The following is a 15,490-nucleotide window of genomic DNA, read 5'->3' on the forward strand; positions in this document are numbered from 1 at the left end:
ATATGTGCAGCCCGAGAATGAACATGTCCCAAGAAGACATGTTGGGCAGACGACCTTCTAGGTGAAGCAATGGTAGGCTTGGTTCGAATGGAACGATGAAGAAGTAGACCATGCAGTAGATTGACAATTTGGAACTCATTCATAATGTCATGGACTATACGAATGAACAGCTGAGAGCTATCGCAGAATGATCAGATAAGGCGCGACAAAGTGAAGCTGTTGTGCGGTGGGAGGTACTAGCACACTTGGAGTCCATTTTGGACCTTAGTGAAGAGGACCTGACGAAATGTATAATGGCCATGATAGAAAAAACATCGATAATGCATACATTTTTTGACATGTCCGATCACCTGAAGACCGCCTAATGCAGAATCATTCTCTTGGATAACCCCTTATTGTTGGTCCCTTTCCACCATTGACCTGTTATTTGTTTCGTTTTTATTGCTTTTCTTTTTTATATTTCGTTAGACTCATGAACTATGTGATTGATGTTCCCTTTAACTAAATTTCGAAAAGAAAAAAAACATTTGTTTCCTTTAACTGCTAGTATGTTGTTCGTTGTTGTCTTGGAGAAAACGAAATTAATAAATGAAAAAGCGAATTTTGAAGAAAAAAAAAATCCAATTTTTTACTGTACAGGATTTATGATACAAATTGAAGACAAATGTACAAATAATTAATACAATTTTTTTTATTCAGTTTACGATAGGAAAAAAAAAGCATTTCGTACACATGAAAACAAAATGTAATTCAATTATTTTCTCATAGTGGGGTTGCGGTACAAAAAAAAATTGACACAAATGAAAAAAAATAATTTTTTCTGCCATAATTTTTTCCATCCTTCTCCCAAACAAGAATTATAATAATCTCTTCATATCCTTTCACTTAATAGTTCCCCCAAACAAAGATTATAATAATCTCCTCATATCCTTCCACTTAATTTTTCCTCCAAACAAAGATTATAATAATAATTTCCTCCTTTTTTCCAAATTTCTTTCCCCATATTCATTTTCTTCTTCCAAACAGCCCCTAAGAGTTAATGAAATGTGAGGTGTTTAGCTTTAGTAAGTTTAGTAATGTGATAGTTGCATGAATTTGTCTTCATAAAGTGTTGATTTTCATGTTGAAAAAAACTTTTGACACTTTAAAATAATTTTTTCTTTGAAATCATTCTTTTTTTAAAAAAATCTCCAACTCTCAACCCTAAGTCTAACCTCCAAATTCTATCACTCTCTCAAATCCTTCACTCATCAAGTTTCACAATCTAGATCTAAGTCCAGAGAATAGTGGGTCAACGATAGCAGTGGTTCGATTCGAGTTCATGAAAAGAAGAACAAACTAGAAGCTACAGAAGTATAATCACTAAACCTTAATTGATTTTATTTTAAGGTTTATCATGTTAACTTAGTACAATTAGGATAAAAATTGATCCAATTTCCACTGCACATGTCTAGGTTTCCATCATAAAAAATATCAATTTTATTCTACAGTAGATAAATAAAAGTGTTCACAACAATCAACAACCTTCTATTGTTTCTAGCTAAGACACCATCAAATTCATACGTCTGAATAAATTAAATCTAGAGGCTTAAATTTTCAAATTACAAATTTATGTAAAATTTTAGTTATTTTAGATTAGACTACAATATTCACACATTTTTTGTTTTTATCTTTGTTCTGGAGGATAGTACTTTTTACTTGTAAAACTATTTTTTCCAGGAGAGATCGGCCACGAGATCTTTTAAGAAATTACTTTTTCTTTAACTTGTAAAACTATTTTTTCCAGGAGAGATCGGCCACGAGATCTTTTAAGAAATTTCTAACTTATTAAATGTTTTGTGTTTTTTCATTGCATCTCGGTAGACAATTAGACTGAGATTTTATAATTTTAAAATGTTCCCGATTCTTATTTAATCTTTTTGTTACATTTTTCCATTTGTAAATTATCATGTTTTTTTCTTTTCCTAATACCTTCCCTTTAATATCATGTTTGTCCATTACTATTTTTGAATAATGTGAAAGAAGGTTTTGGATTGAAGAGAAGAAAGGGAAAAAATGGTAATTTACGAGAAATAGTTAGAAAAATTGGTAAAAATAAATAAATAAATTTGGCAGTGAAGGTTTGAATAATTTGTGAAAAGAAAAATAAAATAAAATTGAAAAAGCTTTGAAAAATGGTAAAAAAAGAAAAAAGAAAATTCACCAAAAAAACCCAAAACAGTTCATAGGTTAAAATTTTTAAATATTTTAAGAAAATCTTGATAGAAAAACAAAATTATGAATTACGAATTTTTTAAAACTAGTATTCTAGTTTTGAAAGGTAAAACAACAAAGGTACTACTTCCCAAAATTTCTCCCATGAGAATCAGAAAACTTGAAAGAGTACTGTACTGTTTTAGAAAAGAAAAGGGGTTAAGAGTTCAACTTCAAAATAAGAAAGTGATTTAAAAAACTTCATATAATTTATGGTACAAATTTGATAGGAAAGACCTCATTTTCAAAAACAAAAGATCAAAATCAAGATAGCTACCCAACAAGAATTTTTTAAAAGGTCAAAATAAATAGTAACCACTAATCATCATATTATTTTAATTTTAAAAAATTCTAATTTTCTAAATGCAATCATTTATATAAACAAAGAAAAAGGGAAGAAAGGAAAAAACTAGCAAAACCGCTGAGTCTCACAAGGAAGGTGAAGAGAAGAAAAAACAAAAAGCTAAAAGGAAATATGTAGTCATGAACTATTCAGCCCAACACAATCTAAACACCTTTTTAGACAAAAAGGATCATAAAGCACCCATCCCAAATTTTCATAGGAATCTTAACTTTTGCTTATTCTGTATTATATATTAATATAAACTCATTTTGTTTTTAATCCCAACAAAGTTCATCATATCAAAAACACCAGTTCCCAAACTGGACGCATATTACAGACAAAACTGCATGATTTTGTTGGTATTAAAAGAAAAGAAAAAAGGGGTACACAAATGCCATAAAGTTTCTGCTCTGAAAGAGTTGTGAAAGGCAACCAAAGGTTTAAAAATCTTCTGGGCCATTGATTTCCTGTATATGAAGTTTATTAAAACATTCAGGTCAATTTATCTACAGCACAGAATCAAGATTCTGCATAACAGATTTTAACTATTTTTTCTTACCTTGTTTGCTATCAAGGCATTATCGGGTACCGCCAATTTTGTCCCTGGTTTAGCCGAAATAGTCACTTTCCCCTGTAAAATAGGACCGAAGTGAGTCGAAAGAGGTGATTTAATATGACAGAGAAGTAAGAAGTCCAACGTTCAAACGCTTGCGGTGTTATTTTTTAGAGGTCTTGAATTTTCAACGTGTGTGAACAGGCAAGTGTCTGAGAAGCAAGGGAGAGCCGTGTGACAGGTCGTTACGTGTCCATGAGGGGCCCATAGATTTTGTTAGTTGTGGTGCAAACATACATCTAAAACTTCTAGTAAAAAAAAATGTCGAAACTACTAGAATTGAACCAGTTTAGTTGAGTATACTGACGGGTTAGTTTGATTTTGAAGTAAAATTGAAAATGTTTAGTTTGGTTTCATTTTGGCACCACCACCCAAACCAACAAACTTGCATTTCCTAATTACATGGTCATTATGTTATATGATATCTGGCTAATTGGATGATAAAATTTAGAAAAAAAATGGAAGGAAACCAGACAAGCAGATTCATACCTTGAGAACGACACCAGACCCAAACGAAACATCGCCAACCACTTTAAGGCTATCAAGTTCAATGATGCTTGGAATTGACTTGAATCGGCTCAGGAAGTTACCGACCTATGAAAGTAAAAAAACTACAGTTAGCTAACACATTCAACAAATTACATGCATTTAAGACACCAAGTCCACATAGAAGATATCCTGCCTTCTTGAATTCGGGCCCCAATTCAATAGAAGGATTGGAAGGATCTTTTCTAGCATTGTTGCGAAGGACAAAGCCATCAACTAAAGTATAGAGATCAGACTGCAGAAAAGACAAGCCATCACATGTTAGTTTATTAAGAAACGCCAAGCCAATAAAATAGTACCCTGTAATGATGGATGAAAGAATGAACCTGAACAAGAAGCAAATCTGAAGTTGCTTTGACGGGAAGAAATCGTGATCGTGGTACATTAATACCAATTGCATGATCAAAGAACTATTTGGCAAAACTATAGATAAGTAAAAGACAGTAATATCCATGTATACAAACGTAGAACACAAAAAATTAAGAATAAAGTGTACCCTGATTGCTGCACCAGCTGCTGTTTCGAGTTGAAGAACTTTAATCCCATCAACTTCCTAGAATGATTATATATGAACATCAGTCCTTGACCATTTAAAAACAACACTAGAAATTCCTACTTCTTCGGTTTGTTTCGATGGATCTATTTATGTTGCATTTAATAGATACACTACCAATATCTTTTTAAATACAAAAAATAAATCACCTAAATAAGAACCTATGGATTGATATGCAGACCAACATTATTTTAAAGATTAGCCGCACCGCATGCATTGGCCTTCCATTACAAGGAACAGAAACTACCTTGGGATTTGGAATAATCTCCATCTTAAGTGCATTGGCTTCCACAAGCCTTTTAATTGCTTTCAAGTTCACCCACCTGAGTCATTCATTAGCAATAGTTTATTAGCAAGGCATTCCCAGTAGTTGATAAATATGTATCAGAAACACTCCGGAAACATGACTTACAAATTGTTGGTGTTGAAAATTTTGAATTTCTGAATTGACTTGAACTCATTGACCTGTACCGAACAAAGAAATAGAAGCTATAAAACTATCTTCCATGATAATGTAAGCACAGATAACTACTTGAAAAACAAAGAGTTTCAACAACGTGAAATAACAAAATCATCTCTGATATACTTACGTGTTCATCAGGGACTTGAGCAATTTCAAGCAGCTGCATCATGAGAATGAAAAAAAGGTTACAAAAAGAAAGATACTGTCTGCACTCTGCAGACCAATTGAACAGGTGGTGGAATAGAACTAAGGACTTTGGGGAAAACCACGAAGGAACTGTAAGTGACAAATCGACCTATCAACATAATCTTCACTAATATGCTGTAATATACATACCTGAACCTTCCCTTCATAAGAAATAAGAGTACCACCCTTCACATCAGCCAAGGTTTTAGGAGTCACCTACACATCAATGATGCAAATGCCATAAGCCCAAGAAACACCGAGAATAAGGAACGAATGCGTAAGAAAATATATTTTCACTCGTGAAATGATTGAACTGGTTTTCGTACCTCCATGCAGTACTCATTCTTGTTCCGTATCAAATGATTTAAAATTTCTATAATATAGAGGGTCAAGGATAATAAAAGCCCAAGGAACAAATTTCATGCTATTAGTAACAAGCAACAAGTACAGTAACAAGTAAAGTAGAGGCTTAACAGAAACTAAGACCTCTGAAAAATTACATATGGATACGCAAGTCCACAACAGCACCTAAGTTGTCAGAGTTTGCAACAAAGACATATTCCTTACCCTGCACAAGCAAACATGGAAAGTAAAATACGAGGAGAAAGAAATACATGGATTCGTCAAAGTAATAAAAGTTCAGCTGGATCAAGTGCAAAGACCTGAGCTATCAGGGCATCAAGTTTGCCGCTGTTTTTCAAGGATGGGAAAACATCACCATGTCCAGGAGGGTACCTTCACATGTACACAAGTACCAAAAAATTAAAATAAAGACAACCTACAGTACTTTATAGCTCATTTATAAATTTGAATAGTTTTTTTTATTTTAGAACATTAAAAAAGAGGTGGGTGTTTTGAAAGAAGGAATCAGAAATATTTTTAAAATTTTTGTCAGAGACTCACAATAATAAAAGAGGTAAACATAAGGAGGCATAAAAAATCTCCTCTATATGTTGATCAATGTATAAATAAAGACATGAAGCACAATGGAACATATTGGCACCTCAGACAAAAAACAAAAGTGGTTCTAAAGAACCACTATTAATTTTAATGAGAAAATGCCCAACAATAAGTTAATTGAAGTATTTTGTGTGATAAACCGAGTACTTTTATCATACCATCCATCCTTGTCGGTGCGTCCTTTGCTAGGGAGTGGAAGATAGTCATCAACAACCAAACGTGGATATTGGCTCTGTTTATCCAATGATAGGAAAAATAAACAATTTATTCCACTAGAAAGAAGACATGAGAAAAGCTAGGCAAGCTTATCTTGTACACACCTGGTTGAAAGTATGAATATCCACATTTGAACCTTTGTACTTCTCAATGATCTAATTTAAAGAAGCGTTAGTAAAGCAAAAGATATTGAGGAAAACATGGGAAGTACGCATATCGATTTGTATACCTTTTGGGTATCATCATGAGTGTTAAATGAGTTCATCAGAAGTAAAGGAACGTTGCACCCATATTTGGAATTAAGATTCTGTCAAAAGTGATAAGGATGGTTGGGTTCTCAAAATCAAGTATAAAAACAAATACAAATAAAAGAGAGAAGGTAAAGAAATTCATAAAAGAGTAAATAGGATAAGGAGTAAAACCTCTATTTGGATAACAATCAAGTCAAGAAATGTCAAACCATTCCGCACTTCAATAACTGACCTGCAGCACAGAAGATAGACAAAAATCGGTTTATATGTTTACCTACCTAAAGACCTCATGGTGAATAAAAACAATATGAAACATTAGTTTCTTAAAAAAAATGTATAATATTGTCATTAATAAGAAAAACAAAGATTAAAAAAGGCAAACATTGTCATTAATAAGAAAGGCAAAGTAAAAAGCCCCCAGACCCCGTGGTTAAAGCCAAAACTTTTAAGAAGATAATGAAGTCTCTTCTTAATCTTTGTTCTTTCTTCAATTAGTTTCAAGGTTAATTATATGCTCTAGTTCCTAATATTTGGGGGGGTTTCTTTTTCAGTTTGACGCTATTAAAATTGGCTCACATTAAACTTGCATGTCATGATACTTAAGAGTATTCGCAAAAACTTAAGAGGATCAAAAATCATCTTAAAAGGGAAGTTTCTTACTCTTCCTTCCAATTTCTGAAAAATGGGAAGAAAATTTCTAATTCCTTTGAATAACCTTTTTTCACCTTTGAATAATTTTCTTCCATCAAAATTTCTAAGCTTAGTGGATTCGCAAGAGGAAAAAGACCATCCATGTTACTTAGAAAGAAACTCACTACAGTAGAGTTCTAGTTGTAGCTTAAAAACATGTTGAGTTTATCTACTCATGTCTATACTTTCTTCCATGGCTCTCATTAGAATGAGTGGGTTTCGCCCTTAGGGTCGCCCTTAGGGTATTTAAGAAAAGATTATCGAAAAATTTACCCTCATTGTACCTATTATATCATTCATCATAAAATAATAAAAGTACCAATATCGTAGTTTTTCTTCCGGTACTCGGGTTTCCATGTAAGCCTAGTTTTTTGTATTTATTGCTTTCAATATTGTATCAGAGACCAGCAATAACGAAATCCTAGAAAATAGTCTAGTAGAAACCCGAACCGAATCAGATGTTGCCGCAGTGGACGCCGCCATCACCGCCACAATGGAAAAATTACTCCAACTTCAGAAACCATGGATCTACATAGTGGGCCCACCCTCACCGGCGTCTGCACCACCCTTCGGCCAGAAACAGCCTCACGTGCCGCCCCTATCAGGAGCGTGGTCCCACGTGCCGCCGCCTTTTCATATCACCACGCAGCCCAGCCTTTTCTATGCATCGTTTTCTTTCCAACTGTTCTACCTTTCCGGTCAGCCGCAGCCCCACATGCCGCCTATGCCCTTCAGACAACACTCTACCGCAAATCTGTACAGCAAGGCTCTGCTGTCCATTGACCCTTTACAGCAACCTCTTTTCTATGGTAACAAGATTGACCAACTCCATAACAGATTGGGGTTGAAGCGGATGAGTCATTGGCGCACCCCAAACCAACCGAGTTACCAATGTATTTCAAGAACCCGATATAACTTTGTTTCCTAATTTGTCTTCGAATTATAACTGGCTCTTTGGGATCGTCTACAGGAAATTTTCCAAGTGAGAAATAAAATGGGCAAAATTATTTTCATGGTCCCAATCAGCCAACATGTTCCTCAAAGGTTGCAACCAGTTCGGGTTCTTAACTGGAGAGATTGTTTGTCCTCCACTGGGTGACACCTTGGAACAACTTTGAAAAGGGGAGGACTCAATCATTCGGTCCATGCTAATTAATAGCATTGAACCTTAGATCAGCAAGCCTATATTGTACGCAACCACTGCAAAAGATTTGTGGAATACAACTCATACCATTTACTCAAAGTGTCAGAATACCTCTCGATTGCATACACAGAGAAAACAGGTCCATGATTGCAAACAAGGGACCCTAGACGTGACTTCCTATTTTAATAAGCTCTCCCTTCTCTGGCAAGAGATGTATTAATATAGGGAGACAGTTTGGGACACACTAAATGACGGTATACAATATGTTAAACTTAAGGAGGTTGACCGTATTTATGATTTCCTTGCAGGACTTAATCCCAAATTTGATATTGTTTGTGGCCGTATACTTGGACAAAGACCTCTTCTTCTGTAATGGAAGTGTGTTTTGAAGTCCGTCTTAAAGAAGACCGTACTAATGTCATGGGTGTACTGACTACCCTTGCCACTGACTCTGCTGTCTCTAGTGTCCGGTTCTTCACTCATGATAATGACAAGAATAATGGGAAATTGATCCCTGTTTGTGAGCACGACAAGAAACAATGACACACCAAGGATCAGTTGGAAACTCCACGGTCGTCCCTCAAGAGGTAAGAAATGGTCCTCCAACAAGAAACAGAACTCAAGGCATGCCCACGTTAGTGCCCATTGCTAGCACTACTCAGTCAATTGGCTCTACTGTAAGCCAGACCAAGACACCTACTCTAGGTGCCATTGTTCAGTCAAGTATGCCAATAATGAAAAAATCCAGATAGTCGATGGCTCTGTCTCAATTGCTGGCAACAGATAAATAGTTTCCTTTGACGGTCTTGCTCCCCATAATGTTTTGCACGTGCCTAAACTGTCTTACAATTTGCTATCTATAAGCAAGATTACTCATGAGTTGCATTGTAAAGCTATCTTCTTACTTGAATCTGTTTGTTTTCAGGACATGAGCTCAGGGAGGACAATTAGCACTGCCCGACATAGCAGAGAACTTCACATTCTTGATGATGATACATCGTAGTATCTCTAGGGCTATTTACAGTCTTCCTATTTTAGCATTTTTGTACATGATTGTATGTTATGGCATTTTCAGTTGGGCCACGCAAACTTTAATTATATGAAATATTTGTTTCCCCATCTTTTTTCTAAAATTGATGTCCCCTCTCTATCTTGTGATATGTGTAGCTGGGCAAAACAACATCAGGTTTCATTTCCCTCACAACTATTTACCCATTCCATGGTGACGTTTGGGGTCCTTCCAAAGTCAACACCTCATCTAAGAAACGGTGGTTTGTAGCTTTCATTGATGATCATACCCGTCTTATTTAGGTCTACCTTGTCACCGATAAATTTGAAGTTTCCTCTATTTTTCAAAACTTCTATCATACTATTGAAACACAATTTCATACAAAAATTGCAATTTCCAGAGTGATAATTGGTTGAAAATTCCAAAACCATAACCCTAGTGAATTCCTAGCCTCCAAGGGGATTGTTCACCAAAACTCGTGTGCCTACACTCCTCAACAAAATGGGGTGGCTGAGCGAAAAAATCATCTTCTGGAAGTAGCACATTCTTGTGTGCAATCTACTTCCCTTCCTTCATACCTTTGGGGAGATGCTATTCTTACACTAGCTTATTTAATCAATAGAATATCTTCTCGTATCCTCCACCTTCAGACTCCCTTAGATTGTCTTAAGGAGTCCTACCTCTCTACTCGTCTAATTTCTGAGGTTCCTCTTTACGTGTTTGGGTGTACCGCTTATGTCCATAGTTTTGGCCCTAATCAGACCAAATTTACACCTCGAGCTCATAAAATATTTCATCATTATGGATGTTAATTTTTGTAAGGATCGACCCTACTTTTCTGTTAGCCATCTTCAGGGAGAGAGTGTGAGTGAAGAGTCCAACTGTACCTTAAAGTTTATTAGACCTACTCCTAGTATCTTGTCTAACTTCGATCTCCATCCCATATTCCTACCCACAAACCAAATTCCTTGGAAAACATATCATATGAGGAATCTCATAAAAGAAGTTGGCTCCCCTACAAGTCAATCGCCGGCTCTAGTCCAAGACTCTAAACCTTCTCGAGATCAAGGTATGGAAAATCCTACTAAACCTTTTACTAATATAATAAGATGAATGAAAATGATAGGTTTGATGTTGTTGTTCTTGAAAATGTGGAAGAAAATAACAATTGTGATGAGACTGAGGTCAAAGCAGGAACCAGTAATAATGAAGCTGAACAAGGTCATACAGGAAAACTTAATCAGTATGATCCCTCTCTTGACATTTCCATTGCTCTGAGAAAAGATACCAAGTCTTGTACTAAACATCCCATTTGTAACTATATTTCCTATGATATTCTCACTACATAGTTCAGAGTTTTTACAGTAAGCCTGGACTCTACCATAATACCGAAAAATATCTACACTGGTTTAGAGTGTCTTGAATGGAAAAATATTGTCATGGAAAAGATAAAAAGCTCTTGAAAATAATAAAACTTAGATTTGTGCTCTACTTAAGGAACACAAAATTGTGGGATGCAAATGGGTGTTCTCTCTCAAATGCATACAAAGCAGATGAAACATTTGGCAAACACAAGGCAAGGTTAGTTGCAAAGAGATTTACTCAAACCTATGATGTTGATTATTCAGAAACTTTTCTCCAGCTAAAAAGTTGAATATCGTTAGAGTCTTGCAATCTATTGTTGTGAACAAAGATTGGCTTCTATACCAGCTGGATGTTAAGAATGCTTTTCTGAATGAAGACCTAGTGGAGGAAATCTACATGAGCCCCTCGCCTGGATTTGAAGTCCAGTTTGGTCAGTAGGTGTGTAAACTACAGAAATCCCTATATGATCTAAAATAGTCACCCGAAGCATGGTTTGACAGGTTCACTACATTTGTCAAGCTCCAAGGATACAGTCAGAGGTATTCTGATCATACTTTATTTACAGAGGTTTCTAAGACAAACAAGATTACAGTTCTGATAGTTTGTGTGGATGACATTGTTTTGTCTAGATGATCAGATAAAAATCAGTCAACTAAAAAAGAGAATGGGTGGTGAATTTGAAATCAAAGATTTAGAAAATTTAAAATATTTCCTTGGAATGGAGGTGGCCAAATCTAAAGAAGGCGTCTTCATACCTCAAAGAAAATACACCCTTGATCTGATAACCTAGACAGGCATGTTGAGATGTCTTGTTGACACTCCTATTGAATTCAACTATAAACTAAGAAACTCTGATGATCAAGTTCCAGTTGATAAAGAACAATATCAGCGTCTTGTAGGTGAATGAGTTACATATCTTATACTCATCCAGATATTTCTTTTGTTGTGAGTGTTGTCAGCTAGTTTATGCAAGCTCCCTACGAGGAACACATGGAAACTATCAACATAATTTTGAGATACTTGAAAACGACACCTAGTAATGGTTGATGTTTAGAAAGACAGACAAAAATTAAGGCACATATTGACTCAGAGTGAGCAGGATCTGTTGTTGACAGAAAGTCTACCTCTCACTATTGTACCTTTGTTTGGGACAATCTTGTAACTTGGGGAAGTAAGAAGCAAAGTATTGTGGCCACGAGCAGCGCTAAGGCCAAACACCGAGCTATGGGTTTGAGAATATTTGAGAAAAATTGGCTCCAAAAAGTCTTGTTTGATCTTCATCAGGGATGTGAGACAACATTGAAGCCTTTTTGTGATAATAAAGTCGTTATGTATTGCTTTGCTAACAACCCAATTCAACATGATAGAACTAAACATGTTGAGATTAATCAACATTTAATCAAAGAAAGACTTGACAGTGGGAGCATATACATCCATACATCCTGGTGTTCTTACCAAGGGGCTTCTTAGTCCAAACTTTGACTTTTGTATTAGCAAGTTGGGCCTAAATGATATTTAGGGTCTATTGGTCCAAACTTTGACTTTTGTATTATTCTCCCTGATTGTGCCTATTGTATCATTCATCGTAAAATAAAAGTAATAATATCATGGTTTTTCTCCCGGTAATCAGGTTTCCACGTAAGCCTAGTTTTTCATGTTTATTGCTCTCAATAGTTCTTATCTGCATCACCGCATTAGAATCTGAAATTACTCTCTTCTCCAGATAGAATAATTCTGTTTTGGTGGTAGATTTCAGGCCAATGAGTTGAACTACATGTTTATATTGTCCTTGTAAACGTTTTGGAAGACCACCTCTTGTGGAAGTCCTAAAGGGTACAGGTTTGAAAGCTCAAGCAACCTACGTTATGGGGACACAAAAAATTGATCCTATGCTCATATTGAAACTCAAAGTACACTCCCTAAGCAATAAGTGAATAGCAAAACTGATAAAATGAAACAAAGCAATAATCAAATGCATCATAAAAACGGCAGCATCTGCAGAAGACAATATGAGGAGAAAAAAATGAAAGAAAATGGGTTGAAAGTGACATACTTAGGACCTGTGCAGCCCATTGTGGTCCCCAAACCTCCATTAAGCTTCAAAACAACAAGTTTGTCCAATAGTTTCTTAGTTTCAGCAGGATCTAGTCAAGAAAGATCTATATAAGCCTTTATTAACAAAATATCACATGAACAGATCTGTTCAATGGGTTGTACAACCATCTTGATGGGTTTTGAAATTGAAGAAAATATCACATGAATCTAAGATGTAGATAATGCCGAATAATGATCAACCCTGTGAGAAATGGAAAGAAGGATAAAAACAAAGGGATAAAAAGACCATGTAGAGATCATTTTTCTAAATAATTAAAAAAGTAAAAAACAGTTGACGATTGACGATACCATTAGATACAGGTGCCAAGGAATCATAAGGAACCACTACTTCGTCTGTTGGAGTCTGGATCTTGCTCCATTCAACATGCTGTGCTTCCCCACTTCAACCAGAAATTCATAAAATCAAGGAGAAGAAATTAGACTTCAGCTATTTCAATGGACACTACCACACTTGCGATGAAAGCTCCACAAGACAATTAGACCTTCTTAGGTTCAAAAAACAACCACATCCTATCACATTGCAAGGAACACAAAACGTATTAGAATCACCTGAGATAGCGAGAGACAAGGTTGATAAATCCAGATTTCTCATTCTCACTGCCAAAACCAAGAGACAATCAGATCCAATAACCTAAACCCAAGTTCAACAAAAACCCATTACAGCACAAAAACATCAGAAACAGAAATCACAACCCACAACCCATTTCTCAAACAGATCCCACAGATCGAAATCACAACCAAAAAAGGCCACAAATACACACACATACATGGGTCTACCCCACATTCCCATACCTTATCTGGGTAAGTCCAGAAACAGCAGCTTTAAGCTTGGAAAGCTTCTCAGTATCAGCAGGGCTAAGAGTAGCAGCAGAGGCCATGGCGAAACAACAGAAAAGAAATGCAAAGCGAGAGAGAAAAGAGATGAAGTGGAAGAGGATGACTCAATTGAGAAAAGAAGGCTTTATAAGAGAAAAACAGAAAGCATCCACGGAATTTGAAACGTGGTGCCAGGTGGGCGGTTAGAAGAATTGAGGAGGGAGTGGCGAGCGAGTGGGGAGTGAGTGGGCGTTTTTTGTGAAATTGAAGACAAGTGTTAGAGAAGGGGTTGGTTTACTTGCGGATTTGAGGCAAAATTATGCGGTGGGGTCTTGTGAGGTAGCGCCTGTTTTACGCCATCCATGGCCTTCTCTACTCTTTTACTACTGCGAATCTCTTTTCCATGTCAAGGAAGGAAAGAACTTTTGTCTTTTTCTTTTTTACTGTGGAAGTCGAATATGTATTTCTGTACTGAAGATGAGTGAGAATGACATTATGATTCTCTATCATGTTTCATTGTTCTCATTAATTTTTTGTTTTATAACCCAAACCCATGCTTGTTTAATTACTTTATTTGAAATGTAATCATGTTATTCTTAGAATATGTTAGGATGTTAATATTGGTACAACTTTGGTTGTGAGATTTGAGTGTCTTCTTTCGTAAAAAAGAAAATTTAAAATATTTAAAATTTTAGATTATATCAATAATAGACACTAATAAATTTTTATAGTATCTATCAATGTACTTACAGAGTACATCAATATATCTATTATGAATAAAATTTAAAATTTTATTATATTTTATAAATATTTTGTTAAATTTATCATTTTTTACCGTCTCCTAATAAATTATTTATCTTTAGAACTTTTAAATGATATTTGGAACAGAAAAATTAAAGTTGCTTAGTAGATTTATAAGGTAAGAAGTTAATAATTTATTAAGTTGATGTGAATAAGACAGGTAAGAAGTTTTGAAACTCCTTAGACCAAACAAACAATAAACTTAGGTATGTTTCATCTCATTCAATAACTCATCCATCCAAACACTTATGTGACACCTAATTTAGAATTATCGGAATATTTTGTAACTGTATATCAATAAATTAATTTGGTTGGAGAGATTGTCACGTAGTAATCTAGTCTGATAAAGAAAAAAAAAGTGTTATAAATTTTAAATGGTTGCAAAAATTTAAGAAAAAATTGGATATGATAGTATTTTGAAAATATGATATATCAATGATAACACATTGTTTTAGAATTTTGTAAATATGGCAAAATTTTCACTTCTCCATCTTAAATTTGTAATTATTTTTAAACTATCATTCAATAACTTATTTCGATTCGTCTTTTTAATGTCATACTCATTATTTATTTAATCTCTCACTTTTTAAGGTCCTAATTATTTGTTTATTTTTATACTAGAAATATTATTTATTATTTCTGTCATAATCTTAATTTTAAAATATCAATTGTACAATAATTATAATATGAAATATAATATAATGGTTGTTGATCGGAGTAATTTAACTTTATTTGTGATTTTTTTTTTACTTTCTTCGATGTGTATTTTAAGTTGAATATGATTCCAAATTATTTTGTTTTATTTTTTTACATTAATTTTTTTGTTTTACTTTGTCTCGGTTTCGTACATTAGTGTTGTGAAATACTTATATTATATATATTATTTGATTAATATACTTACCACTTGATTTTTGTTTTTTCAAATTTTATGAAATTTATTAGAGTATTATTAAATATATTAATGATGTAACTCAGTGTATCATTATTAAGTATATCAATAATATATTGTTAAAGCATGTCGGTAAGGTGAATCATTATCAAGTATATGAATAAAGTTTACAAGTATATATCAATAGTATATCAAGTTTATAAGTAGGACTTGAAACATATCAAGTGCATTTAGTCAATCAATTGTATAAGTGAAGAATACTAAATGTACATGCATT

At 34.5% G+C, this 15,490-nt stretch overlaps 1 protein-coding gene across 1 annotated transcript; it reads right to left on the reverse strand.

Annotated features, from left to right (window-relative positions):
• Nucleotides 1-2,789: 2,789 nt before the first annotated feature.
• LOC101220298 (UTP--glucose-1-phosphate uridylyltransferase) lies at nt 2,790-13,864 on the reverse strand. The gene is made up of 21 exons (XM_004145794.3): nt 13,500-13,864; nt 13,257-13,304; nt 12,996-13,087; nt 12,646-12,736; nt 6,556-6,616; nt 6,363-6,440; nt 6,238-6,288; nt 6,076-6,149; nt 5,620-5,692; nt 5,468-5,525; nt 5,284-5,330; nt 5,108-5,173; nt 4,899-4,931; nt 4,721-4,773; nt 4,556-4,631; nt 4,252-4,308; nt 4,082-4,165; nt 3,892-3,990; nt 3,699-3,803; nt 3,156-3,227; nt 2,790-3,063 (listed from the first exon to the last, which is right to left on the reverse strand). The coding sequence occupies exons 1-21, from the start codon at nt 13,583-13,585 to the stop codon at nt 3,037-3,039; spliced, it is 1,431 nt and encodes a 476-aa protein (XP_004145842.1). The 5' UTR covers nt 13,586-13,864; the 3' UTR covers nt 2,790-3,036.
• Nucleotides 13,865-15,490: the final 1,626 nt, after the last annotated feature.

Source organism: Cucumis sativus, chromosome 3 (assembly GCF_000004075.3).
Source record: "Cucumis sativus cultivar 9930 chromosome 3, Cucumber_9930_V3, whole genome shotgun sequence".
In the NCBI taxonomy this organism is placed as follows: Eukaryota; Viridiplantae; Streptophyta; class Magnoliopsida; order Cucurbitales; family Cucurbitaceae; genus Cucumis; species Cucumis sativus.